Here is a 27,279-nt window from a genome sequence, read left to right as displayed (position 1 = left end):
GTGTACTTATCTATTTAATATTTGTAGTTGTGTTAAGAAGTGCTTAGGGGTATCTTTTTGGAAGGATAGCCTCTGTATTCTAAAATAGTACATTTACAAGTTAGAGTTAATTTCATGGTATTATATACTCATTTCACTCACAGGTTCTTCTTAAATTCAAGTCATTTACTTAAAGGAATATTAGCCTTTCAAATTTTACAGTTCTCTGATTACTTCTTTAGATAGTATTGCTTGCTTTTATGGTGGGAGGTGAGTCTCAGAGAGGCTGAGCCATTATGAAAAATATGGGTGAGATCCCATGGTTGTGTTCTTTGGACTAACCATAATAGCATTTGTCCATCAGGTAATAAGCACTCTAAGTGTAGAGAAAGCCCTTATTTGCAAATTAAAACATGTGGTAATCAGAATTTGATTCTTATTAGTTTGATTTATTAATGATATGCTACTCAAGTTCTAATTGATTAAGAGAGAAGAACTGTGTTAGAGTCCCAGCGCCTTCTTCGGTATGGGGAGCACTGTTTACACCTGGCTTGATCTCATGGTATGCCTTCTTGTTGTAGGCGCCCATCAGCTGACCTCTCCTCCGTCTCAGGCAGAGTCTCTGCTTGCCATGTTTGACCCACTGTCTTCACATGAAGGTATGCTTGTGGAGCGAACTCTTGCGCTCTTGTCATAAACAGAAGCAAGATAGGCAAGCCTTTGGCTAATGCCTTGGTGGAGTAGTTCTGTCTTGGCTGCAGTGCCTCTTTTCTGTGTTACAGGGGCCTCTGCTGTAGTAAGGCCAAAGGTTCACTACGCTCGGCCCTCGCATCCACCACCAGATCCTCCAATTCTGGAAGGTGCAGTGGGAGGAAATGAGGCCAGGTTGCCCAACTTTGGCTCTCACATTTTAACTGCAGCCGAAATGGAGGCGTTCAGGCAAAGGCACTCTTACCCTGAGAGACTGGTCCGCAGCAGGAGCTCTGATATAGTGTCTTCTGTGCGGAGGCCCATGAGTGACCCCAGCTGGAACCGACGCCCAGGAAATGAAGAGCTCCCTCCAGCCGCAGCCACGGGTGCTACTTGTTTAGTGGCTGCACCTCACTCGTCATCTTCCTCCCCGAGTAAGGATTCTTCAAGAGGAGAGGTATGGGACACAGGATGTAGGATTTGCACATTATGGTCAGGTCAGTGTTCTGTTTGATGGGTTCCCACGGTGTCTAAAACGGATATTAAGGATGATTGTGGTTGTAATGAAAGATGGTCTGTTGGACTGGGAGGTGTGGCCAGACCTTTAGCCCAGGACTCGGGAGGCAGAGGCAGGTGCGTCTGTATGAGTTTGAGGCCAGCCTGGTCTATACAGCAAGTTCCAGAACAGCCAGGGCTACAAAGAGAAACCCTGTCCCCCCACCAAAGGAAACAAAACAAAACAAAAAGAAACAAAAAAAATCTGTCAGTCTAATAATCCATTATATTCGTACAACTAGATTTTGTAGTAATCTTGCAGTTTACAGCACTTAGATCTTTTCTCCAAACAGTTTTGTATCTAATTACACCTAGGATTCTTTTGAGATGATTAAAGAGAGATCACTTTTGAAAGCCATAAATTTGGGAAGACACACAGTTCTTCCTCATTTAAAAGCAATTTTCCTGGGGAATAGGGTGGAAGAAGGAGGGGAAGATACAAGTGAGGGGATAAGAATAAACAAATAACTAATTGAAAAAAGTAATTTTACACCCCAGTTCTTCTCTCCCCTTTTGTTGAGTTAGTAAGTGTCCTACAAACAGCACATTGTCCTGTGTGTAATTCCACTCATTGGCACGCTGAAATGCTCACTCCAATCAGGTCTCCCCAGTTTCCTGCATTACTTTTTTTTTCCCCCAAGACAGGGCAGCTCTGTGTACCCCTGGCTGTCCTTGACTCACTCTGTAGACCAGGCTGGCCTGGAACTCACGGTGATCCACCTGCCTCTGCCTCCTCAGTGTCAGGGATTAAAGGCATGCGCCACCACCTCCCAGCCTGTGAAGAATGTATTTTATGTCTTTACTAAAATTATCTGCCTGTGTACATACAGCATCTGCAGAGGCCAGCAAAGGGCATTGGGTCCATTGGCACTGGAGTTACAGATGGTTATGAGCCAACGTGTGGGTTCTGGGAATCAAACCTGTGTCCTTTGGAAGAACAGCCAGTGATCTTATGTGCTGAGCTGCTTCACTGTATTCTCCGGCTAGCTCTGGAGTCAGCTACTTCCCCAAGGGTCTCTAGGGCCTCTTGGTCAAAACTAGTTTTCAGAAATTGAGATGAGTCAGAACTCATTGCTGTGCATGTTGCTACTCTCAGAGCCTCTCAACAAACAGAGCTGGGAGTGTGTGTGTGTGCGCGCGTGCGGGCTTCTAGGTGTATACACAGTTACCTCTGTATTCACTTCTGTCTGTCTTTCTTGGCATAGAGGGAACAGTGAGTGAACGGACACTGGAGATTTAGTTTCAGTCTTAAAAAAAAAAACAACAGAGGTTAATTTGTTTTCTCCCTCTCCCATGCTTTAACTCCTCAACCATGAGAAACCTGCTTTCCTTATTCCTCATGTATGTACTTAGTTAGGAGTGTGCCTATAGATAGACTTTCCTGCCACATAAGCCCTCATCTTTCTACTTGGAAAAGTTACCTATTGTTAATTTCGTCTTCTCCATTCACATGAAGCCTACTTTTTTTCCCTTTTTCAGACAGGGTCTCTGTGTAGCCTTGGCTGTCCTGTACTGACTCTGTAGACCAAAGTGGCCTTGAACTCACAGAGATCCATCTGCCTCTGCCTCCCAAGATCTGGGATTACCAGCACTGTGCCCAGCTCCACATGAAGCCTTTTAATAAGTATTTCCTCCTAAATAGAAATAGAGACAGTTAATTACAAAGAAGAAAGCACTCTGAGAATAAGAGTGGACTGGTGGGCAAAGAGAAAGGCACCTGCTCCTACCGCCAAGAATTGATAGTTCCAGTTGTGTAAAGGAAAAAGTGGAAATTAAGAAATTTTCTGAAGCCGGGAGGTGGTGGTGCACGCCTTTAATCCCAGCACTCGGCAGGCAGAGGTAGGTGGATCCCTGTGAGTTCAAGGCCAGCCTGGTCTACAAAAGCGAGTCCAGGACAGCCAAGGCTACACAGAGAAACCCTGTCTCCAAAAAAAAAGAAAAGAAAATTTCTGAGGTCACACTATGGGCTAGTAACAGGATTACTGGTCCTGGCCTTCCATGTGAACAGAGTTATAATTGGTGAGCAGAGAGAGGCTGGGCAGATCTAGGTTTGATGGTCAGCTGTGCAGGAAAGCTATGTACCTTAGGGAAGGTCGCCTCATTTAGATTCATGTTCTTATCTATAAAAAGGACTTATAACAGGGCATGGTGGTGCACACCTTTAATCTCAGCACTTGGGAGTCAGAGGCAGGCAGATCTGTGTGAATTTGAGGCCAGCCTGGTCTACAAGAGCGTATAGGACAGCCAAGGCTGCACAGAGAAACCCTGTCTCGGGGGGTAGGGGGGAGGGGGAGTGAAGAGGAGGAGGAGACCACGACGACTTATGAGCTGAGGTGGTAGCTCATGTGGTTAGCCTGGTCTGTGTAGTGCATATGAGACCAGCCTGGGTTACAGATTGAAACCCTGTCTCAAAACAAAAACTAACAAAAAACCTTAATAACAGGAGCTGTTTTCTCAGGCAGCTGAGAGGATTGTGAGATCTGTTCTCAGGCTCAGTTCTGGGACACCAGGTTACTATTGCTACACCACACCATCTTTCCCCCATCAAAATACACTGCACTGCATTTACTTAGGGTTTCCTATTTTGTTTGCTTTGCTTTCATGCTGAGGATTGAACCCAGTACCTGCTAAGCACTGACTCTCACATTGAGCTCTACTGAGTCCCTTCTTCATAGGTGTTCTTTGGGGACCCACCATAGCTAATTCAGTTAGGCCTTTGGTTTGCTAGTAGTATAGAGACAGGGTCTATCCTCAGTCTCATCGGTGTGACCTGAAGAGCATCCATCCACATTCCAGAGGTGCCTGGGAGTGTGGCTTAGTTCCTGAGGTCCATTCCTAGCACTATTCTCCTCCCCTGGTAGCACCCCAAAAAGAACAGTCTTGTTTTAAGGCAAATAGGACTGACTTAAAGACACAGAGAAATCCTTTTTCTAGCAGTCTGCCCTGCTGCTGCTCACCTCCAAATAACACATCAAACTCTTCCTGCAGACTGAAGAGCGCAAGGACAGTGATGATGAGAGGTCAGACAGGAGCAGACCCTGGTGGAGAAAGCGTTTTGTTTCAGCCATGCCTAAAGGTAATTTCATAAAACTTTAGAGTGCTGTCTGTAAGAACAAAGCCTCGAGCCTCTTTTGGAGAGCAGTCTCACCACGCCTCTGTGATGTTCTGGGCCTGACTGAAGCCCCGTGGAAGTGTAGGAATGCTTTCTCTGAGAAGAATGCTCGCCCTGCTCTTGTTGGGAAGTAGCATCGGCACTTTAGATGCAAACCATGCCGCTCACTGTCGTTAAACATGGAAGGCTCTCGGCATGTTACTGTCACTGTTAACTTAATGTTGACTAGCCACCTTGACATCCCTGGAACAGATCTAAGCTTTTCATGTCTATATGCATTGAAAGTGTGCGTGCCTTACAAATGTAGCTAGTGTCTATTGTGGAAGGGAATTGTATACGTGTATTTTTTGTGAATAGCCTGGCATCCTTTGAGTTGGCAAAAATTTCTCTTCCTGGAAGAAGAAATCACCCAAAAGTTGGGAACCATAGGCCATTTCCCAGGCTGTGGCACTTAGGAGCTGAGGAGACCTGTGTCTCCCCAGGCTCAAGCCCACCTAATGTGGAGGAGTGAGTGAGGCAGGAGCTCTGAATGTGTTGTTTTGGCGAGGTTAAGAGGCAGTGGTTTTGATCTCAGCAGATCCTCATTAAATCATTCTTTCTATGGCACATGACTCCACAGCAGATTCTGAAAACCTCTTTAAGACCCTTTGGTGCTATTTTAAGAATGATTATCAGTTGACGCTTGGGATTTCTTAGCTTTTAAACTTTCAGCCTCCTTGCACTTAGAAATGTTGGCACACCAGTTAACTTCCGAGGAGTGCAGTATGTTATATGTCACACTACTGACTCTATTTAATTTCCAGCTCCTATACCATTTAGAAAGAAAGAAAAACAAGAAAAAGACAAAGATGATCTGGGGCCTGACAGATTCTCAACACTCACAGGTTTGTAGACCCATGGGCTTCCTGGCTCCTTCATTCCCAGAGCACATATTTCATAACACTTTTCTTGGGTGCCATAAGCGTTGCCTTTTTAGAAGAGTGTGTCTGTGTGTGTACTGTGGGAAGTATGTTCTTCATGGCTCTGTGGTTTCTCCCAGGGGCCACAGTGGGTCTCGGTGTGCTCTTCCTACAGACCACCACCACCATCACCATCCTCATTACCATAACCTGTTTCTGACAAGGCCTGCCTGACAGCTCGCCACCCAGGGGACGATGCCACGTGACTGTTGGAGTGTGTGGCGCTGCCTCTAGTGCTCTGCATGCCATATCTCTCTGGATCATTGGTTGGATAGTTTTCTCTTAGCACTGATCATAGGGCACTAAATTTATTTTCATCTATAGTTTGCTCTAGCTTATTCAGGATCACAGTGAAATGCTGTTTTAGAGAATTGTCTTTTAAAAATGATTAAAGTATTTGTTCAAACAGTATCACTAATGCCAACCATTGTCGTAAAAGTTAAAGACGTCACAAATTTTTTTTCCAGCTTGAACTGTTATAACAGCTGTCTGGCCCATGACAGAGCTTTAGGGATCTTCCTTATTCAACACCTGCACTTCTGCAGCTTCTTTGGTACCTAAACATTGTCTGTGAGAGCTAGCATGAATGTCAACATTGAATTTGATAGTTATGCATTGAGTATAGAGTATACATAGAGTATATAGAGTATGCGATAGAGTATCTAGAAGGAAGTTCATTTCCCAGGTTTTTTTTTTTCCTTAATTTTAAGGTGTGCTATCTTTCCCTCCCACTAAGTCACAATGAAGCCTTTTTATTTAAAAGTGGAATAAGTCTTAAGATCATGCTCTCAAAAGTGACCAGCACAATAGATGCAGCATCCCATTTTGATGTGTTCTGATGTTTACTTGTGCATATTAGGTGCACCTCTTTAATACAGCTTATACAGCCCCACTTTATTAGATTCATGGCTTCTCCATACTAAAGGGTATGAGCAACAGGAGACAGGTGGACAGGCCACAGTGTCCTGCTGAGAGCAGCCCATTCTGTCCTTTTTGGTCAGCAAATGTTTGTTGAGTATGTGACTCGCGCAGGCTGTACTAGGTACTGTGGGTATTGGGAAGAATTGAAAAGACACTTCTTATGTGTATTTTCCTGTGTGCTGTGAGATGTACACATATGTCACTGAGGATGCTGGCGCATTTTTAAATCCCAGCTCTTAGAAGGCATAAGCAGGAGTTCGAGGCCAGCTTGATCTACATAGTGACCAACCTCAGGCCAGCCAGAGCTGTTTAGTGAGACCCTGTTTTTAAACAGGACAAAGGAGAGTACATATAAGTATATATAAGCTGAATTACACTGGATGGAATAGTTTTGTATGCAAATTATTTAATTAATGACTTTGGAGGAATTGTTAGGTTTTTGGGCAGTCATTTTTTCTTGATGCTGAGATTGGTAGCTGAGTAAAGGTTTTTTTGTTTTTCCATAAAATAGTTCACTTTCTTTGGGTTTGATTGAAGCTTAGCTTTCATATTGGAGAAATTCTACCCAAACCTAAGTAATGATCACTTGGAAGCTAACCATGAGATCAGTTTGAAATGTTATGAAAAAACATCATTTTTTATTAGCCTGGGCAAAATCCTGCCACTCTGACAAATGTTTTTTATGGTCTCTCGCAATTCTCTCAGTGTTTGTATATGGTGGCTGCTCTTTGACTGGATCAGATATGTGTAACTTTTTACTTATCTTTATCATGTGTCATACACTTCCCAGTTCCTACTGAAAACATTTGGCTTTTGAATCATTTTTATTGGCTATAAAGTAATTTGACTCTATTACACTGTAGTGTAACTGTTATTTTCCTATTGAAATATTTAAGTTGTTTGCTATTGTTTTTCTCTGAAAATACCTTTGTGCCTATAGGGGCACCTTTGTGTGGTCGATATTATTATATTGTGCTGGGGATTGAACCCAGGCCCATACAGCCAGTCAGGCACTCCCCTGAAACTACTCCAGCTCTGCTTTTGCTTGAATTATTTTCCTAGGATAACATTTTTGAGAAGTATGTTATTAAAATAAAAGCAATAAGCAGCATTATAGTTTGATTGACTGAGTTTAGCCTATTTGTTGTTGTCCCTCTCTACCGTCCTTGTCAACTTTCAAAAAAATCACCAGCGGGGCTAGGGACATACTTGGAACACGTGCTACCCTTGCAGAGGCCTGGGTTCCGCTCCAAGCACTGACATGGCTCACAGCCACCTGCAACTTCAGTTCCAAGGGCTCTTCTGGCCTCCTCAGGAACCAGGAATACATGTAGTACATTTGCACACGTAAAGCAAACACTCAAAAATGTAAAATAAGTAAATAAATAAGAGTGTTTTAAAAGCCAAGCACAGTGGCACACTCCTGTAATCCCAGCACTCTGGGAGGGAGAGTTAGGCGGATCTCTGTGAGCTCATGGACAGCCTGGCCTTCAAAGTGAGTCCAGGACAGCCAAGGATACACAGAGAAACCCTGTCTTGGGTGGGAGGAAGCTATAACCAAAAATATTACTCCTTAAAAGGACTCTGCAATGGTTCCATTTATATTTTGAAAAGGTTCACAATTGATTATGAATCTCTTGTCATGACCACACTGTAATGACAGACATTTTAAATGTCTTTGGATGTCAGATGTGCTCACACCAGTAATCCCTGCACCTAAAAGTCTGAGGCAGGAGGATTGCCACAAGTTCAAGGCCAGTGGAGACTACAGGGTGAGACCTGTTCCAAAAAAGAAAAAAATGCAAAGCACAACTTTGTGAACCACCTATATAGCTTGAGGTGTTTTATAGAAACATGAATAGCAGATCCTTGTTTTGTGGAAAGGAAAGGCCTGTGAGAACACTGCTCAGTCTCCATGCCGCACACTTACTTATCTGCTATAGCGTAGGGGTGCCAGTATTTCTGTGTGCATTGTTTGGTGAGTAAGTGTCCACATAGGGTGCTCAGCACAAGATCACTGGCACGTGGCACCAACACAGTACTATTAGCTGCTGTTGCCATCATACCTGCATACACACATAGTGGTTTTGATGTGATTTTAGAAATTTTTACAAATGGGATTCTATCAGACTGTAGACAGCTGGTTAACCATTGACTTAACTCAACATCAGGAGTTTGAGGTTCATTATGGAACTTCATTTTGTATTCAAGATCCATAATAGTTCAGTAATCACTACTATTTGAGACTATAGGCTATCTTGTGTGTATGGTACTGAGGAGCAAATTTAGGGCCTTGTAAATGCTAAGCAAGTCTCTACCACTGAGCTATGGTCCTAGCTTGGTTCTTGTTGAGACAAAGCTATAGCAGGCTGGCCTTGAACTCATAATTCTCTTCCTTCCACTTCCCAAGTGCTGGAATTACAAGTATGTGCCACAGTAGCAAGCTAGGTCAGAAGTTCTGATAATCTGATTTGGTTGTCAGAGGAACAGCCCCATTGGTGAAACAGTCTGCTTTCTGTGCAGCTCGTGGACCATCCTAGATGCCTAGAATACCTAGGTTCTCTGGCAGTGCCAGTGTATGGACAAAAATGCTGTGACCTGGCAGCTGCTCTGTCATGGAGAGATGTAGTGAGATAGAACAGGATGCTCCTTAGCCTTCAAATGTGATGTAAATAGGAATTCACAAAGAAAGAATGGAGAAAGCCAATCCTCAAAATTAAAAAAGGATTTCAGTCTCATTTGAACAATTATTTTTCACCTTTAGCATGGAGATGTCCAATTATGTGTAAATATACAAATTCATTGTTGGGGCTGCGTGGTGGTCTCAACACTCAGCAGGCTGAGGTGGGAGAACCACAAACTCAAAGCTAGGCCCTGGGCTCCATAATGAGTTAGAGGTCAGCGTAGGTTATACAGCAAAACTCTTCTTCTATTTGTCCCACCCCTACAAAAAGGGACCATTGGTAGACGTTGTGTTAGCATGAATTGATAGTTACTGTGACTCGAGCAAGCAGTTTAGAATCCTTTCCGTCCTGAACTTTGACACACTCATGTAGAACTCCAGCAGTGCTGAGGTAGAGTGCGTCTTCCTGGCTTCCTGCCTTGGGCAGGCTCTTACACTAGCGATGGGGTTGAGCAGGCAGCTAGCTGCATGGTGCCTCATAACACTGAGATATGCGCCCTTCTTTAGTTTGACCTCCTAACCCGCCTTTGGGACTATGCTACTGTTGTCATACTAACAGCAGAGGTATCATAAACCCCGGAGCCAACTCTCTCTCTCTCTTCCTCTGCAGATGAGCCCAGCCCTAGGCTTAGTGCACACGCTCAGGTTGCTGAAGATATTCTGGACAAATATCGGAATGCCATTAAGCGGACCAGCCCCAGTGAAGGAGCAATGGCAAATGATGAGAGCACAGGTGATCATCACGATCGATCTGAAGAGGGATAGTTTGTTGTAGGGATTAAGGGAATCCAAACTAGAGGAGCCTTTACAATAGGCTAGCCACAGCAGTCACAGTACTTGAAAATTACAGCTTTTGTAAGCACGTCTCTCCCTACACCTTCCCACTGAGCCTGGGCACCCCACATGTTCAGATGGTTTAGGGTCATCTGATGAGCCCAGAGGAACTTGGTGCATGCTTCATTGAGGGGGAACCCTTTTTTTTTTTTTAACTGTCTAAAGAAATGAGATTTGGTGTGGTTATGGACCTGTAGTAGAGCTGCGGAGGCTGACTCAGGCTAAGGCACCCTTGTTCCTCGGAACTTCTTTTCTACAGTGTTCTCTCTCTTCGTAGTGGACTGCTGACTAGCTGTTATAAAAATATAGAGTCCACAACATAAATTAAGAGAAAGCAGAAGCATAAGCAGTTTGCTAAGTCTGTCTATACCTGTGTATGCAGAGAGCATTCTCTGGAAGACTCTTCAGTTAAGCAGTAACATGAGCTGTCCTGAGGAGGGTACTTAAGGTCGAAGAGGAAGTGAAGGCAAGGGAGGATTCCACCTCTTTGTTTTTCTTTTTCAGGGTTAGAGTAGTAAGACAGGCTCTCACTCTGTAGGGCAGGGTGCCCTTCAGTTCAGAATTCTCCTGCCTGCCTCCCAAGTGCCAAAATTACAGTGCAGTGAAGGTTAATAACCCTATATTTAGATTGCTAGTCAGTAACATTTTGTACAGTGTCTAGGGATATTTTATTCCTTTTGACTTGGAAGTTTTTTGTTTTTTGTTTTTGTTTTTTGTTTTTTGTTGTTGTTTTTTTTTTTTGGAGACAGGGTCTCTCTGTGTAGCCTTGGCTGTCCTGGACTTGCTTTGTAGACCAGGCTGGCCTCGAACTCACAGCAATCCGCCTGCCTCTGCCTCCCGAGTGCTGGGATTAAAGGCGTGCGCCACCACGCCCGGCTTTTGTTTTTGTTTTTAAGACAGTCTCATGTAGGTCAGGTTTGTATTAGACTAACTGTACCACTTGATAACCTTGGATTTTTTTTCTAAGATTAATTTTGTTTCATGTGTATGGGTATTTTTATCTACATATCTGTGCAGCACACAGTTGTTCTCTGGAAGAGAAGCCCGTGCTTTTTTTTTTTTTAAGATATATTTATTATGTATAAATGTTCTGCCTGCATGTGTGTGTACCTGCTCGCCAGAAGATCTCATTATAAATAGTTATAAGCCATCATGTGGTTGCTGGGAATTGAACTCAGGACCTCTGGAAGAGCAGACAGTGCTCTTAACCTCTGAGCGTCTCTCCAGCCCCCGAGGCTAATGCTTTAACCTCTGGGCCCATCTCTTCAGCCCAGGCCATGAACTCTGGATCTTTTTGCCTCCACTTCAAGTGCTCGGCATGAATTACCACACCCATTTTATGTGGTACTGGAAATGGGATCCAGGGATTCTGTTCTGCACACTGAACAAGCACTCTGCCGACTGAGCCCCATGTCCCTTAACTATATATGTGTATGTATTATCTTGTAGTAACTGACTCATTAAAAACAAAGTAGTTTTGGGAACCTCAGATCTGGCCTTGATGTGTTTGTGAGCTGGTCCCTGCTAAGTCTTAGGTGTGGGAGGTCTCTGTTGAGGAGCATTAGGAGATCTGAGTGAGGGTCTGTTCCAGCATTTGTCAGGAGCCCATGTCTTTAGTGAAGGCGTTGTTAAAATGTGATTCAGTGTTTGTGATTGTGGAATATGAACTTTATAGTTGTTTCAAGCCTCAGCTTTCTTAGACTGGAGTAAGAAGTACAGCCATTCTCTGCTGTGATGTCTCCTGCCTTGCTGTTGAGCCTCATTATGTGTCTGAAATTTGTTTTCTTTCTCCAAGAGCTCTTATTGTGAAATAAACTTACTTATGATTAAGTTTCTTTGTATACCTGCTAGTACCAGAAGTTTCCACATTAACCTGTTTACCCTCTCCTTGGGGACTGGTTTTGTTTAGAGGTCATGGGTGATGGTGAAAGTGCTCATGACTCTCCCCGGGATGAAGCGCTGCAGAACATCTCAGCTGACGATCTCCCAGACTCCGCCAGCCAAGCAGCCCAGCCTCAGGATTCTGCTTTCTCTTATAGGTACATCTTTTAGGGTGTGAAGTTTGGGGTTTGGACACTCTTTTTTTTTTTTTTTTTTGCTTTGTTTTTGTTTGTTTGTTTGTCTGTGTAGCCCTGGCTGTCCTGGAACTCACTCTGTAGACCAGGCTGGCCTTAAACTTAGAGATCCTCTTGCTTCTGGCTCCAGAGCGCTGGGATTAAAGGTGTCCACCACCACAGCCTGGCTTTTTTTTTTTTCCCCTCCTCTTTTTCTTTTGTCAAGACAGGGTTTCTCTGTATAGCCTTAGCTGTCCTGGACTTTCTTTGTAGACCAAGCTGGCCTCAAACGCACAGAGACCCACTTGCCTCTGCCTCCCTGAGTGTTGGGATTACAGGTCCAGCTTTTAATATTTTTTTAATTAAAATATAATTACTTTGTTTTTTCCCATTCCCTTTCCTCCTTCCAACCCTTCCTATTTGGGCTTTGAACATTTTAAAATCACCATTGCAGTCATTTCAAGCCAGCTGATTGTTGGACGTAAAGAAGTGCTGGGCGATGACCCTGTCTGTGATGTGCTTGTGCTTGAGCTATGATAGCCTAAATGCAACCCTGGGCCTGCCTGAAAAAGCCAAGCCTGATGGTGTGCACTTGTAATCCCAACACTGAGAAGGCCACGGAGCCCTAGAGCTCACTGGCTCTAATCTAGCTCTAAGCCAATGAGAGACTCAAAAAACGAATGCTGATGGTATCTCCTGAGGAATGACACTGAGGCTGTCCTGTGGCCTCTATACACATGCACACTTGAGATCACACAAACACAATTTAAAACAATAAAAATAAATATTTAAAAGGGGGGGGAAGATTCAAGGGCCACGCAGTTAGGAAGGAGAGAGAGCAGCAGTCTAGCAAGCAGCTTTCCACCATAGCTCTCGCCTCTGCTCTTGCATTGGTTCCTGCCCTGATTTCCCTCTGTGCTTGACTGTGATCTGGACATGTAAGCCTAGTAAATTTTTTCTCCCCAAGTTGATCTTGATCATGTTGTTTATCACAGCAATAGAAAGCAAACTAGGACAGTGAGTGAATATTACATTTGATGAACTTGATTTCAAAATTATTTGTTTTGTAGGGTCAGATCTGCTAAGGCAAGACCGAAGCTAGTTATGAGCTGGGCACGTGGTGACACGAGAAAGGCAATTGGTCTTTTTCTAGGACATCAGACTCCCTTCTTTAAACAACTGCACAGGGCCAGGAAGGGCCATAGGTGCTAGTTAAGGAGAAACCCCATGTTCATGTGAGTAGGAAGAGCTGCACTGCTGTGGAGGGAGGCTGCTACCTGAACAGGCTCTGCCACCAAATGGTAGTTGGTGGGTTACAGGTGAAAGTTAAAGAATCTAATCTCAGCACAAACCCTCCAGGCAGTGGAGCACAGCAGGTGGTTTTTGTCATGGGATGGGCTTGTCTGAAGCAGGACCACCATTTGTAGAAAAACGGGAGAAAGCATCCAGGTTTGGCATCTGTGTTGTGCATACCCTCTGCTTACTCTCAACTCTTTCTGGGTTTTGTTTTGTTTTTTTTTTCTCCTTTCTTCAAGACAGGGTTTCTCTGTAGCCTTGGCTGTCCTGGCCTCACTCTGTAGACTAGGCTGGCCTTGAACTCACAGCAATCCACCTGCCTCTGCCTCCTGAGTGCAGGGATCACAGGCATGCACCACCACGCCTGGCTCTACTCTCAGCTCTTTAGTGTGCTCCAGTAGAGCAGAAAGATGGTTTTGCCTGATTGTGGTGACCCTGCTGAGCTTGCCCAGAGCACTCTTCTAACCTTCTCATTCAAGAACTAGAAGCCTGTGCTTTTCAGTGAGGTGCCAGTCCAGTGAAATTGCTATTTTCTTTCTTTCCTTTTTTTTCTTTATTTTTTATTTTTTTGAGACAGAGATACTGACCTTTTCTTAAAGAATTATTTGAAACATTTGAGGTCTGAGCTAACATGTTAATTTATGTGTAAATATTTGTAAAATGTGACTGTATTTGAGTGAAGATGTGCTTAGCTGGAAGTCCTAGGTCCCAGCTACAGGCACCACAAAAAACTATATGATCATTTCTGTCTAAGTAAATTGATGTGCCCTGCACTTACTCTTCAGAGATGTGAAAAAGAAGCTGAGGCTCGCACTTTGCTCTGCGGACTCTGTGGCCTTCCCTGTGCTAACTCACTCAACAAGGAATGGGTTGCCAGACCATACGGACCCGGAAGGTAAGTCCTCCATCATTTCTTACCCTCTCATGTGTACAACTTGAATAACAGAAGCCACCACCTGTCACCAGTCAGATATACAGACATTCCTTGTGGTCAATCCAAATGGTCCATTTATTCTAAGTCCTTTAAGGTTACTTTGATCTCTCTCTTTTTTTAAATTTGTATATGTATTTGTGTGTCTGCCATGTGTGTTTGGATGCTCCCAGAGGCCAGAAGGTGGCGGCAGAGCCCCTTTAGGTGAAGTTGAAACAGTTGTGAGCTGCTTGGGATGAGTGCTGGGATGGGTAGCACATGCTCTTAGCCCTTGATCCGTCTCCCCAGCTCCGGTACTTTGACTTCTAACAATTTATTTTCTAAACAAGAGTGGCAGTGCTGCTTGGTTCTAAAGGTTTGTGGTACAGAAGAATTGACGTCCCCAAGTGCTGAGAGGTTGTGGACACCCTAACAGAATTCTTGTTTTTGTTTGCTTTTAGACAATGAAATTGTATGCTTCTTAAAAGTTCAAATAGCTGAAGCAATTAACTTACAAGATAAGAACTTAATGGCTCAACTTCAAGAAACCATGCGTTGTGTATGCCGCTTTGACAATAGGACTTGCAGGAAGTTGCTGGCATCCATAGCTGAAGACTACAGGTACTGTTCCCAGCCTGGCCAGGTCACAGTGCTGGCTGAATTAGCAACACTTTGTTTTGTTTGTTTTGAAGGAGGCTTTTTCTTGTTTGGTTGGTTTAGTTGGTCTTTACTGAAGAAATGAAGCTAACTGTTACTATAAAGTACATGACTGTGTTTACTTTGAGACAGGGTTTCTCTGTGTAGCTAGCCTTGGCTGTCCTGGAACTCACTCTGTAGACCAGGCTGGCCTCAAACTCACGGAGATCCACCTGCTCTGCGTGCCTCCTGAGTGCTGGGATCAAAGGCCTGTGCTATCACCGCCTAGCTTGGATAGAGACTTTAAGAACACAGTTTAGAAATGTTAACCAGTAGTTCTTGCTAATAAAGAAATGAATTTACTTTAGCTTTTCATAAAAGGAGGCAAAGAAGAAATTTGGAAATGGCTCAGTGAATAAAGTACAAACATGAGGACCTGAGTTTGCTTCTCTAGCACCTAGGCAAAAGCCAGGCGTGGTGGTGTGTGTCTGCAGCTCCATCTTGGGAGAAGCAGATACATAGGGATCTTGGGTGCTGGATGACCAGCCAAACTGCAGGGTCCAGGTTCAGTGAGAAATCCTGTTTCAAAAGAAAAAGGTAGCCAGGGTTGCAGCATGTCTCTGGATAGAGGCACACTCTGTGGACACCTGACAACCTAAGGCAGAACCCTTGAATTCACAGAGAGGTGGGAGGAGAGAACTGACTTCACAAAAGTTGTCCGTGGCCTCTACACGCGTGCCTTGGCCAACTGCACCCACACTTACACATTTACAATAATAAATAGTATTTTAAAAGCAGTTAAATAGGTTTTCTTTCACTGTGAGGCCAAGATAACTAGGCTATGATTTGATTTTGGGGGCGGGGGCGGGGCATGTGTTAAGAAAGACTATAGAGGAGCCAGGCGCGCTGTGGTGCACGCCTGTAATCCTAGCACTCTAGGAGGCAGGGGCAGGTGGATCTCTATGAGTTCGAGGCCAGCCTGGCCTACAAAGTGAGTCCATGACAGCCAAGGCTACACAGAGAAACCCTGTATGGGAAAACAAAAGAAAAAGTAAGACTACAGAGGGCCAGAAAAGCAGAGATGATCTTAGGAGTTGCTCCTGTGTTTTGCCGCCGAGCCCTTGCCAGTGTGGGGGAATGTGACTGCTGCCCTTAGGCTGAGTGGAGGTTCCCGGCCTGCAGGGGTCTTGTTACACTAGCACTATGAGGAACTACATGGTGCAGGTTATTTAATGATCTAGTGTATACAAGTTGTATTTTGTTGCAGCAGCCAATTTTCTGTTAAGTGTGGGGCCCGCAAGCATGGAGACCATGCTTCCGTATTAAATGAAATGAGCCTGCAAAGAGCCTTAGAGACATGTAGTAAGTTAGGTGCTGATGATAATACGCCACAGAAACATGCACAAGGGCTTTCTCTCTTGAGCTGGCAGCATAGATAGCTCCCAAGATGCTTGTCTACAGCCTCTCGTGCCAACTTGTAAAAACCAAAGTCTGTGAAGTGATTGTTTTAAAACATTAAGACTCTTAGTTGCTGAAGAAATAATGTGCTGTTATACGTCTGATTTTAATAGCATTTTTTTTTTTTCAGAAAAAGAGCCCCATACATTGCTTATCTTACTCGATGCCGACAAGGACTGCAGACCACCCAGGCTCACTTGGAAAGGCTCTTGCAAAGAGTTTTGCGGGACAAAGAGGTGGCCAATCGGTACTTTACCACTGTCTGTGTGCGGTTACTGCTTGAGAGCAAAGAAAAGAAGATCAGGGAGTTCATTCAAGGTAACTGAATGCATTCAGACAGACATCTCCTCAACCACGTGAGATGGGAGAATTGTTTTGTTTTGCACTTTTATGGACAGGCTTGCATGCCTTACAGCAGTTCCCTCCTCCCGGCAATTATGAACACTGTCTGCTCGTCCTGAGGACCAGGGTTCAATTCCTAGACCCTACGTGGCAACAGCTCATAATCATCTGTAACTCCAGTTCCAGGCGATTTGCTCTCTTCTAGCCTGTGCAGGCACAGGTGCACAGAGGCAAAACACCCATACATAGGAAGAATAATCACAGCAACCATAATAAAGTAGGAGATTTTAGTATTTGTGTGTAAAGTTACAGGAATTGTAAGCCTCTTAGCATAGGTGCTGGAAACCAAACGTTCTTTTTCTTTTTCTTTTTTTGAGACAGGGTTTCTCTGTGTAGCCCTGGCTATCTTGGACTTGCTTTGTAGACCAGGCTGGCCTTGGACTCACAGAGATCTGCCTGCCTCTGCCTCCCAAGTCCTGAGATTAAAGGCATGTGCCACTACCATCTGGCTCTCTCTAGCTTCTTTTAAGCTTTATTTTTATTATTTTTATTTAGTGTTGTAGGGTTGGTGCATGCTACATATGTAATAAGACAACTTGAAGGAGTTGGTTCTCCACTTCTACTTTGTGGATTCATGGGATCCAGAGGAACCTAACTGATAAAAAAATATATATATATGGAATTTATTAGGATGGCTTACAGGCTGTGGTCCAGCTAGTCCCTCAGTGGCTACCCATGAATGGAAGGTTCAGTCCATGAGGCTGGATGTCTTAGCTGGTCGTCAGTAAACGCCAGAATCCTGAAGAAGTGAACTCTAATGCCATTGAAGGAAAGGATTTGCTAGCGAGGGTGAACAAGCAGGCCAGGAGTGAAAACTTGCTTCTTCTGTGTCCTTCATATAGGCTGACAGCAGAAGATGGGGCCCACGTTAAAGGTGGATCTTGCCTCCTCAAAGATAGAGCTTACAGATGGATCTTCCCACTTCAAAAGATCCAGATGAAAAATGGGTCTCTCCACTGCACATGATTTGAATTGTAATAATAATGATGATGATGATAAATCTCTCACGGGTGTGCCCGGTCACGTGGGTTTTAGTCAGTTCTAGTTGTGGTCAAGCCAAGAACAGCCACCACAGGATCTGGGTTTGGTCTTCACGGTTGGTGGCAGTCATCCTTTCCCACTGCGCCATCTCCCAGGCCTAAGTTTTTGTGCTCCTGGAGAGACTTTGGGATCGCTTCTCTGAAAAGGCAGGGAGGAGTTTGGATGGACACAGTCCAGATTCTGGGCTGAAACCCTAAGTGGGCTAGAGAGATGGCTCAGCACTTTGCAAGAACACCTGACGGCCCTGCAAAGGACCGAGTCTGAGTCCCAGGACCTATGTGGCAGCTCACCGTTATCGATAAGGCCAGTGCCAGGGGATACAACCCCCTCAGCGGACACCAGGTATGCATGTGGTGTACAGACATACATGCAAGCCAAACACTCATATACATAGGGGGGAAAGTAAATTATAAAAAAATTATCAGAAAAAGAAAGAAGCCCAAATGACTCTGCACAATGATGAGTGAGCTCTATATCACAGATGGGTGACCCAAACATAGCCATCCCATCAGCCTACACCACACGGTTAGTGTGCACTTTTGGGATTGCCACTTGAAGGGACCTCATCAAGAGGCAGGAAGATCACAAATCCGAGGCTTTCCTGGGCTGTTGAGTAAGTTTGGGACCAGGGAGGTTTAGGAATTCAAGGCTATCCTGAGCAACTTAATGAGACCCTTTGTCTCAAGGTTAAAAGCAAAAGCAAGCTAGGCTGTCCCAGCACTCAGTGTATTTCTTTAAGTTCAAGGCCAGTCTGGTCTACAGAGAGAGAGAGAGAGAGAGAGAGAAAGAGAGAGAGAGGGGTCCAGCACAGCCAGGGCTGCCCTGTCTAGGGGAAAAAAAGGCAAAGATGACTTAAGGACAAAAGTTCAGTGGTAGCTCTATGCTGGTGTGCATGAGGCCCTAGGTTCAATCCTAAGTGCTTTAAAAAGAAAAATTAAAAGTATTAAGCATTGATAGTCAAATCTCTTAAGTTGCATTATTTGTCTGCTCTTCGAGAGAGTTCAGTTGTCAGGAACCGCACAGCAGCTCACAGCCTTCTATGACTCTAGTTCTGGGGGTCTGACACCCTCTGCTGGCCTCTTCGGGCATAAAGCACACATGCAAGCAAGCAAAGCACCCGCATGGCAGCTAAAAGAAAATTGGAGATGTTAAATTTTGAATCTGCTTTTTCATTGTTATGTTTGATTCAAAGTATCACATAGCTCAGCCTAGCTTCAAACTCACTGTGTACTCTTGGCTAGCTATGAACTATACTGATCCTCTTCCCTCTTCCTCCCAAGGGTTGACATCAAAGGCATGTGTTGCCATGCCCAACATCAGGGTCTCTGTGTGTGTGTGTGTGTGTGTGTGTGTGTGTGTGTGTGTGTGTGTGTGTGTGTGTGTGTGTGTGTGTTTTTCTTTCTTTTGAGACAGTCTCAGTGTATCCTAGATCCTAGGCTGGCCTCCAACTTGTGACCCTCCTACCCCAGCCTTCCAAACGATGAGAATATAGGATTTTGTCACTATGCCTAAGTTATACTCACACAGGTTTTTAAAACTGTGTATATTTTATAACAATCCCTTGTGTTTAAGTGTTTACATATGTCTTACTTTTTCCTGCTTTTGATATTTTGGCTTTAAGATTATGGTGTCAGTATCATTTGTTAGTTAGAATGATTTCAGTAGGCTGCTCCCCCCCCCCCTTCCATGAGTCATGCTCTCGGGCTGCCCTACACAGTGGGGCACCGAGTACTGAACCTGAACACCGCATGGGAAACTGAGCTGTAGGGGATCTGACTGATGAGCAGGCACAGGGTGGATGTCCTGACCAAAGAAATAGTGCACATCCAGGCTGGACAGAATCGGAGTTCTAGATCTTTTCATGCTGTTCAGAACTGTGCAGTTTAAAGCTTAGGAACAGAGAGAGAGGGCATTTATCACCAAGCCTGATGACCTCAGTTTGAGTCCTGGAATGCATATGGTGGAGAAAACCAATGCATACAAGTGGCCTCTGACCCCCACATGCGTGCTATGGCAGGTGCACATCCCCCCCACCAAGTAAATAAATGTAAAAGAAAAGAGAGAGATAAAAATAAAATTTACAAATGTTTATTTCTAGAAATTTCCATTTAATACTTTTAGATAAAAATAATAGAATCAGAAAACAAAACTTAAGATACGAGGGTATTGTAATTCCCTTTTAGTGTTACATCTATGGCATATTTTAAAGATTACTGTTTTTCTTGGAGACTTTCAGAAACTTACTGCTGCTGATGATAAAACTGCTCAAGTAGAGGATTTCCTACAGTTCCTGTATGGTGCGATGGCTCAGGACGTCATATGGCAGAATGCCAGCGAGGAGCAGCTGCAGGATGCCCAGCTGGCCATTGAGCGGAGTGTGATGAATCGGATCTTCAAGCTTGCTTTCTACCCTAACCAGGACGGGGATATCCTTCGTGACCAGTAAGTACTGTGCTGAATGTCTGGGCTGCACTGCAAAGGGTGTCTTAGACTGTTGCTTTGGTTTGTTGTACAGTAGTAAGGGTATCGTTACCATTTACACTTGTCAGAGTTTTGTAACTAAAGTTGGTGCTGTATGCAGTCTGAGGGGTTGTGCACAGGAGGAGGGGAGTAATGTGAATCCTTTCTGAAAGGATCTGCTATGTGCCTGCCTCACATGTTCTTCTGTGTCTTCTCTGTGGGATGAGTTCTTGACAATTATTTGATCTGGACCCAGGCATCACTTTCTTAGGAACCCATTTCCTTTCTAGCTCAAGCTTACACTTTTAATAATTTGCTGGGGTTTTTGTTTGTTTGTTTTGATTTTTTTTTTTTTTTTTTTTTTTTTGAGACAAGAGTCTCTCTGTGTAGCCTTGGCTGTCCTGGACTCACTTTGTAGAACATGTTGGCTTCGAACTCATAGCGATCTGCCTGCCTCTGCCTCCCGAGTGCTGGGATTAAAGGTGTGCGCCACCACCAGGCTCATTTAATAGTTTTGTAGTTGTCATTTGCCATTTGAGACAGGGTTTCTCTGTGTATCCTTGGCTGTCCTAGACTTGCTTTGTAGACCTTGAACTCACAGAGATCCTCCTGCCTCTGCCTCCCAAGTTCTGGGATTAAAGACCTATACCACTGCTGCAAATAATTTATCAGTATGGCCTAAGGCACAAATAACCGACACAGTGAAATTATAGTGTATTTTAAAGCTGCAACCACTATGCTGGGCAGAATCTAAACTACTCTAATCCGGTGGCCTCAAAACCTACGTATATACCTATAATTTGCCAATCTGATGACTCCTGGGGAAGCTTCTTTCCCAATTGTCCAGCTACCAGCTCTTCCAACCTCTTCTTGGAAGCTCTGCCTTCCACTTCCTGTCCTTCTGCCCAGCTGATTGGCCAAACAGCACTTTATTGACAACTGCTACATCCACTCAAGGCATTCCTTCACAAGTCCCCCTTTTAGAATAATAAACCCCGCTTTACTCTGTATCAACCTAAAAACATCTTAACTCCTAAACAACTAAGTTTAATTTTAAACTAAACTATCTGTCTTCAACCCCATCAGAGACTTGAGAAGGAATAAAATTAATTACCTGAGTAAACAGGAAGTGTAGGTTAGCAGGTTTCAAAATGAAGGAAAAAAAATGACAGAGATAGTTTGCTGCCTGAACAGTTACTCAAAACTCTCTAACACATTGGAGCATCATCATCTTCAGCTTTCTGGCCCAGTAAATCTGACAGACATGTTTGTGAAGCAGGAACTACTGAGGATTTGCTTACCCTGTCTTGGCTGTCAACTCCACCTGCATCCAAACTTTACCATTTCAAGCAGAATTCTGTCTGTGGCAGATAATGAGGACGTTTTTGCCCAGTGGCTGGTGTGCCACATCTGAAGCCGTCTCCAGAAGGACGTTCTTTGATGCTCATTCCTTCTTTTAGGCAGGCTGGGTCAAAACAATAAATATATCTTTAAATGCCATATTCTGTAGGTCTCTGAGGTTTTTGAGGACCTTATTTAACTATTTTATCTTATCTATGAATCATATCTAGCTGTTAAACCTAGGATGTATATTCTTGTGATAAAAATAAAGTAGTATTTGACATGACCATGAGTTGATCAACTAAAAATTGACTTGTATTACTAATTATCCTAAACAGCCTACAGTAGCATTTCCAAAATATTTCCTATGATATAGGAAATAAATCCTATATCAAAATTGAGTTGTATGGGTATAATATCTCATATTAGGGTAGAAATACATATATAATATGTGTGAAAAATGATCTTAAATTTGAGTTCTATACTAATATATCAAAATTAAACTTATTTAACATCAATATACAAAATTCTATACCAATGAATTAAAAATAACAATTAATAATTGTGAGTAACAATTAAGGCCTTAATGTTGGCTCTGTTTATTAACAGTTAAACTTTATTGTACAACCCAACTAGCATACACAAGAAGGAAAAAAAGGTTAAAGGGACAGAAGAGTGAACCTTCCGGTATCCGTTCTACGGGACGGGTCCTTAGGTGTCTCTGTCCCGCGAACTGGTCCGGTCTGTTTTCTCTCTCTCCGTGCTCTCCTCGCCTCAACCTGTTGGGTTTTTTTTTTCACCACCTTCCCAGTCACATGCAAAGGGCGGTCTCCTTCTTCCTTCGAGGGTCAATTAGGAAAACAATAGCCACGGTGGGGTTCCCAGGTAGGCTTCTTGAATTCCAAGCCCAGGAAGGCTCCAAACAGTCTCTCACAAGGTATTCATGGTGTGCCCCAAGGGTAAAGCCCGCCAAGACTGCTTCCACCTGTGACAAAGCTTAATCTTTCCCACACCTTAAGTTGAGGAGTAGATCAATAATCTACTTTTTGTTTTACCATCCCTTTATATTTCTACATGCCACTGCACTGGGTGACCTGGCTTTCTTCCTCCTCCTCCTCGTCTTCTTTTTCTTCTAGATTTATTTTTATCTTATATGTAATCGTGTTTGGCCTGCATGTGTACCATGCACATGTCTGGTGCCCTCAGAGGTCAGAAGAAGGCATCACATCCTCTGTAACTGGAATTACAGGTGGTTGTGAGTTGCTGTGTATGTGGTAAGAACCAAACCAAGGTCCTGTCAAGAGTAGCCAGTACTTGGAACCCTGAGCCACTTCCAGTCCCTGAGTCATGGTTTGTTAGCCCTGACATTTGGAGCCTGGCAGTTATTTGATACATGAGCCTGTCCTGCATGTGGTAGGTGTTTAACAGCACTTATGGCTCATAACACCCAACCAGTTATGGCAACTGAAAACATTTTGCCAGACAGTCCCTCATTCACACCTCTCCCCAGTCTTAGGGCTTGAACATTAGGCCTTGTACATGCTTGGCAAGCACTCTTCTCTGTGGGGAGGCTTGGGGGTGCACATGTGGAAGCCACAGGTCAGCATGTGTTCTTCAATTGCTCTTCACCTGTTTTTAAAGACAAGTAGTCTGCTGAACCTGGGCTCTGTAAATCAGCTAACCAGTCTGTCCAGCGAGCCCTAGGGATCCCACTGTCTCCACCACTGCAGTGAAGGAACGATAGGCATTCATGGAGTCTAGGGTCCAAACCTAGCTCTTCATTTTCACTTTGCAAATACTTTCCCAGTTGTACCATTTTTGTAACCTTCCGCCATTCTTGGTCATTTTTTTTTTTCAAGATTACACACTCTTCCCTACTGGGTTGTACCCATGATGAGAGCAGGAAATAATGCTTGTAAACCAGGTGTGGTGTCTTATGCCAGTAAATCCAGCACTTGGGCAGTTTAGGCAAGAGGCTCATCTCAAATTAAGGCCAGCACAGGCTACAATGTGATACCCTGTTCCCTGTGAAAACAAAACAAATTAAAAAACCACACTTTTATTAACCACTGTGCCACAGCATCAAGAACAAGGCTTGTCTTCTGAAATATGCTCATTACATGTTATTGAGAATTAATAGCTATGCATTTGGATATCTGCAAGCATCCACATATGCTATGTGATCTATACTTCAGTAAAGCTGTTTTTAAAAGTTCTCTTGTGGGCTAGAGATCTGGCTCTGTGGCAGGCTAAAAAAGGCCCTGGGTTTGATCCCAGTATTATAATAAATGACAAAGCATTCTGAGCCAGGCAAGGCTCCTATAATCAGCCTTTGAGAAGGCTGAGGATACAGAAGTCCAAGTCCACAGTGAAACCCTCCTCAAAAAACAAAACAGAAACCTAAGCCTGTTGGGGAGCAGGTGAGATAGAAACCTGGAGTATAGAGTTTAGCTTTATTCTGTCTTTTCTTGGGTGCTACTCCATGATCCTGTTTCTTCCCCAAAACAAACCGACAATTACCGGGCAATGGTGGCACACGCCTTTAATCCCACCACTTGGGAGGCAGAGGCAGGTGGGTCTCTGTGAGTTTGAGGCCAGCCTGGTCTGCAGAGCTAGTTCCAGAACAGTCAGGATTACACAGAGAAACCTTGTCTTTGAAAAACCAAACCAAACCAAACCAACCCACATACTGACATTGTCACCATGTTGCTAGCAACGACAGTGACTTTGGTGCCTAGGGACCCTCAGGAGTCCATGTGATAGGATCTCAAGGAAGGCTATTAGTGGTTTTGCTTTTTACGGATTTTGTGTGTGTGCATTGGTGCACACACAGTGGGTAGGACCCAAGTTACAGAGATTTTGAGGAGTTGCACACATGTTTAAGAGAATGTACCTTCTTGTGAAACGAAGTGGGCATTGGGATTGCTCCAGCCTCCCTTGTAAGCAAGCGCTCTTAGTCTCAGGCTGCTTGCTCACCGTCAGCACATTTCCTCTCCAGAGCTCCTGTTTGCAACTCAGGAAAGGGCATAGCGTTGGGATGTTGAGGCTGTGTGTACTCCAGAGAGCTTATTCCTACCCGCTGTTCCATCCATTTCTGCAGGCTTTACAGAAAGGACCAGAAGCAGGAGGCTGGTTTTGCTGCTGAGGCAGAGCCTTAACTTTTAAAATCCTAACTTGATCATCAAAGTGAAGGGCTGGGCAGGTAGTCAAGTCTTGTCTCCATCTGAAAGCTATGGTCTTTGCTTTTCGACCTACGATCCCGCCTGCTTGTCACTTCTTTTTCTTTTCTCACTACCCTTGCCTTCACTGAACAGCATGTCCAAACTCAGGGTCCCTTTTCTTTGCCTGAGATTGTGGCATCCTTTTTCTTTTTCTTTTTTTTTTTTTTTTTTTTTTTGGTTTTTCGAGATAGGGTTTCTCTGTGTAGCCTTGGCCATCCTGGACTCACTTTGTAGACCAGGCTGGCCTCGAACTCACAGCAATCCACCTGCCTCTGCCTCCCGAGTGCTGGGATTAAAGGCGTGCGCCACCACACCTGGCCTGATTGTGGCATCCTTTATAGTCAGTCCTTCATCCTCCTGGCTCACTCAGCATTTCTTTCTTTTGTAAAAAAAAAAGATTTATTTTTGCTGGATGTGGTGGCACATGCCTCTAATCCCAGCTCTTGGGAGGCAGAGGCAGGCCTGTGAGTTCAAGGCCAGCCTGGTCTACAGAGTGAGTCTAGGACAGCCAAGGCTACACAGAGAAACCCTGTCTTGAAAAAAAAAAAAGGTTTATTTTTGTTTCTGTGTATCTCCGTGTAATTGTATACATGTGTATATAGCAGGTGGTGCCCTGCAGGGTGAGCTGTCCAACCTGGGTACCGAGAGCAGAACTCGGGTTCTCTGGAAGAATAACAATAGTGCTTCATGACTACTTTTATTTTTCAAGACAGGATGTCCTAGACTCACTTTATAGACCAGGTTGGCCTCGAACTCAAAGAAATCCTCCTGCCTCTGCCTCCTGAGTGCTGGGATTACAGACGTTCACCACTGCACCTGGCTTCTAACTGAATCTTGAAGAGAAGGGCTTGCTATGTAGTCCAAGCTGGGGCTGGCCTTGACTTCCTAATTCCTCTCTTGACCTCTGCCTGGAATTGCTCGCTTCCACTGCCATGCCTGGACTTCAGTATGATTGTTTTGTTGTTCTTGTTTTGTGAGGCAGTGTTTTCTACATATAAGTTAGCCTCTGACTTACCTTGTAGCATATGCTGAGCTAGGATATGCCTTCTTAAATGAAGTAAACCTACCACTAAGAGTGTCACCAGTAATGTCTAAGTGTCACCCATATGTCTAGAGGTCTAAAATGTTTTGTTCTGATAAAATACAATTGTGACTATTTGTATACTTTACTTTCAGAAATGTACATTTACATATGAATTTTGGGTGGTTTTCAGGGTTCTGCATGAACATATCCAGAGATTATCTAAAGTAGTGACTGCAAACCACAGAGCTCTGCAGATACCAGAGGTAATGCGGGCTTGTGTGCAGTGTGGGTGGTGGTATACTTGGAGAGTCAGCACTTTGGCAAGGTGCCCAGGTGCCCCAAGATAGAAAGCACTATTTCCTCAGGGGTTCCTCCATTTAACTGTCACTGTTGAGAGGGTAGTCTGGGATTTAATTTAACTTCCTTTGTGTGGAAAAGGACCTCAGTGGAGAAGTGGGGAGAGCCTGCAGGAGAGTTCCCCTCCAAGTAGCTCTGTGCCCGAGCACAGCTTCTGTCTCAGCTCTGCCCTCCTGCGCAGTGTACTGCCCTGCACACCTTCATATGGGCTGCCATGAGCTACAGAGCAAGAACTGTTCCAGAAGAGATGCTGGGTCTGCCTGGCCTCAGGACCACTATGCAGACAGCGGTTCCACTAGAGCCTTCTTTTGTAAGAAAGCTGCAGTGTCAGCTGTTTAGGGTTTCTGACTGTTGCTAAAAATTTCTTATAGTAAAACATTGAGTACTATAAAGTTCTATATTTTCTTTGGCATGGGTTTTTTGTTTTTTGTTTTAGTTGTTTGATATTTGTTTGCTTGTTTGTTTTTGAGGCAGGTTCTTTTCCTGAGACAGGGTTTCACTCTAGCCCTTGATGTCCTAAAACTCCTGGCCTGGAACTCACAGAGATCCACCTGCCTCTACCTCAAGAGTAGAGACAGATTCTTCTGTAAGCTAAGCTGACTTCAAGTTTGCTGTGTTGCTGAGGCTGGCCTAACTCTCCTGGTCCTCCTGCCTTGATTGCCCCAAGTGCTGGGATCACAAGCATGTGATGCCATCCTGGGCTTTGAATTAATTTTTTCTAGAAACATTGCTGCACAGACCCATTTACATTGCCTTCTTTTATTGCTGGCTTGTCTGTGCTCTTGAAATCATTTCATCCCAGCTTTGTAAGAAACACAGGGAGATGCGAGCTCCGGGTTCTGTGGTATGGTATCTCTGTGCCCGATAGTATAATCCAGGCTGCTGTGTTTTTAAATACAAAAGGATTATCTTGGGTGGCAGGAAGGAAAGTGTCTCTTGTCAGCTGGGGCAGGCACCATGTCTGCTCTACAGATTGCTGTTAGATTCATGATCTGTGTGTTGTCTGCCATCTTGCTTAGGTCTATCTTCGTGAGGCCCCGTGGCCATCTGCACAGTCAGAAATCAGGACAATAAGTGCTTACAAAACCCCTCGGGACAAAGTGCAGTGCATCCTGAGAATGTGCTCCACCATCATGAACCTCCTGAGCCTGGCCAATGAGGACTCGGTCCCCGGGGCAGATGACTTCGTTCCTGTGTTGGTGTTTGTGTTGATAAAGGTGAGTCTCTTTCTATTGTCTGAGCAAGGTGGCACAGGCTCCACAAGGTAATAGGTTCGGATCCCAGGCTCCTTTCTAAGACTGGAAGGTTCTTACTTCTGAAGCAGTGTAGGGATCATTGTCCAGAGG

The 27,279-nt window shown here is 44.2% G+C and overlaps 1 protein-coding gene across 7 annotated transcripts in view; it reads left to right on the top strand.

Annotated features, from left to right (window-relative positions):
* Nucleotides 1-27,279, top strand: part of GAPVD1 (GTPase activating protein and VPS9 domains 1) — a 76,157-nt gene that overhangs the window by 45,764 nt on the left and 3,114 nt on the right. For 4 of the 7 annotated variants that reach the window (XM_084798445.1, XM_084798447.1, XM_084798446.1 and 1 more), the window contains 12 exons: nt 561-638; nt 762-1,126; nt 4,213-4,300; nt 5,140-5,220; nt 9,510-9,632; nt 11,643-11,772; nt 13,869-13,978; nt 14,455-14,614; nt 16,218-16,405; nt 19,759-19,972; nt 25,767-25,839; nt 26,953-27,150. In XM_084798445.1, coding sequence (XP_084654571.1) covers nt 561-638; nt 762-1,126; nt 4,213-4,300; nt 5,140-5,220; nt 9,510-9,632; nt 11,643-11,772; nt 13,869-13,978; nt 14,455-14,614; nt 16,218-16,405; nt 19,759-19,972; nt 25,767-25,839; nt 26,953-27,150 — 1,808 coding nt within the window. The remainder of the gene's footprint in view (nt 1-560; nt 639-761; nt 1,127-4,212; nt 4,301-5,139; nt 5,221-9,509; nt 9,633-11,642; nt 11,773-13,868; nt 13,979-14,454; nt 14,615-16,217; nt 16,406-19,758; nt 19,973-25,766; nt 25,840-26,952; nt 27,151-27,279) is intronic. The other 3 variants (XM_084798448.1, XM_084798451.1, XM_084798450.1) reach the window with 1 other exon arrangement.

Source organism: Acomys minous, assembly GCF_964271855.1.
Source record: "Acomys minous genome assembly, chromosome: 10".
NCBI classification, from domain to species: domain Eukaryota; kingdom Metazoa; phylum Chordata; class Mammalia; order Rodentia; family Muridae; genus Acomys; species Acomys minous.
The sequence above is the reverse complement of the archived record's forward strand: the minus strand, read 5'-3'. Positions and strand labels throughout refer to the sequence as shown.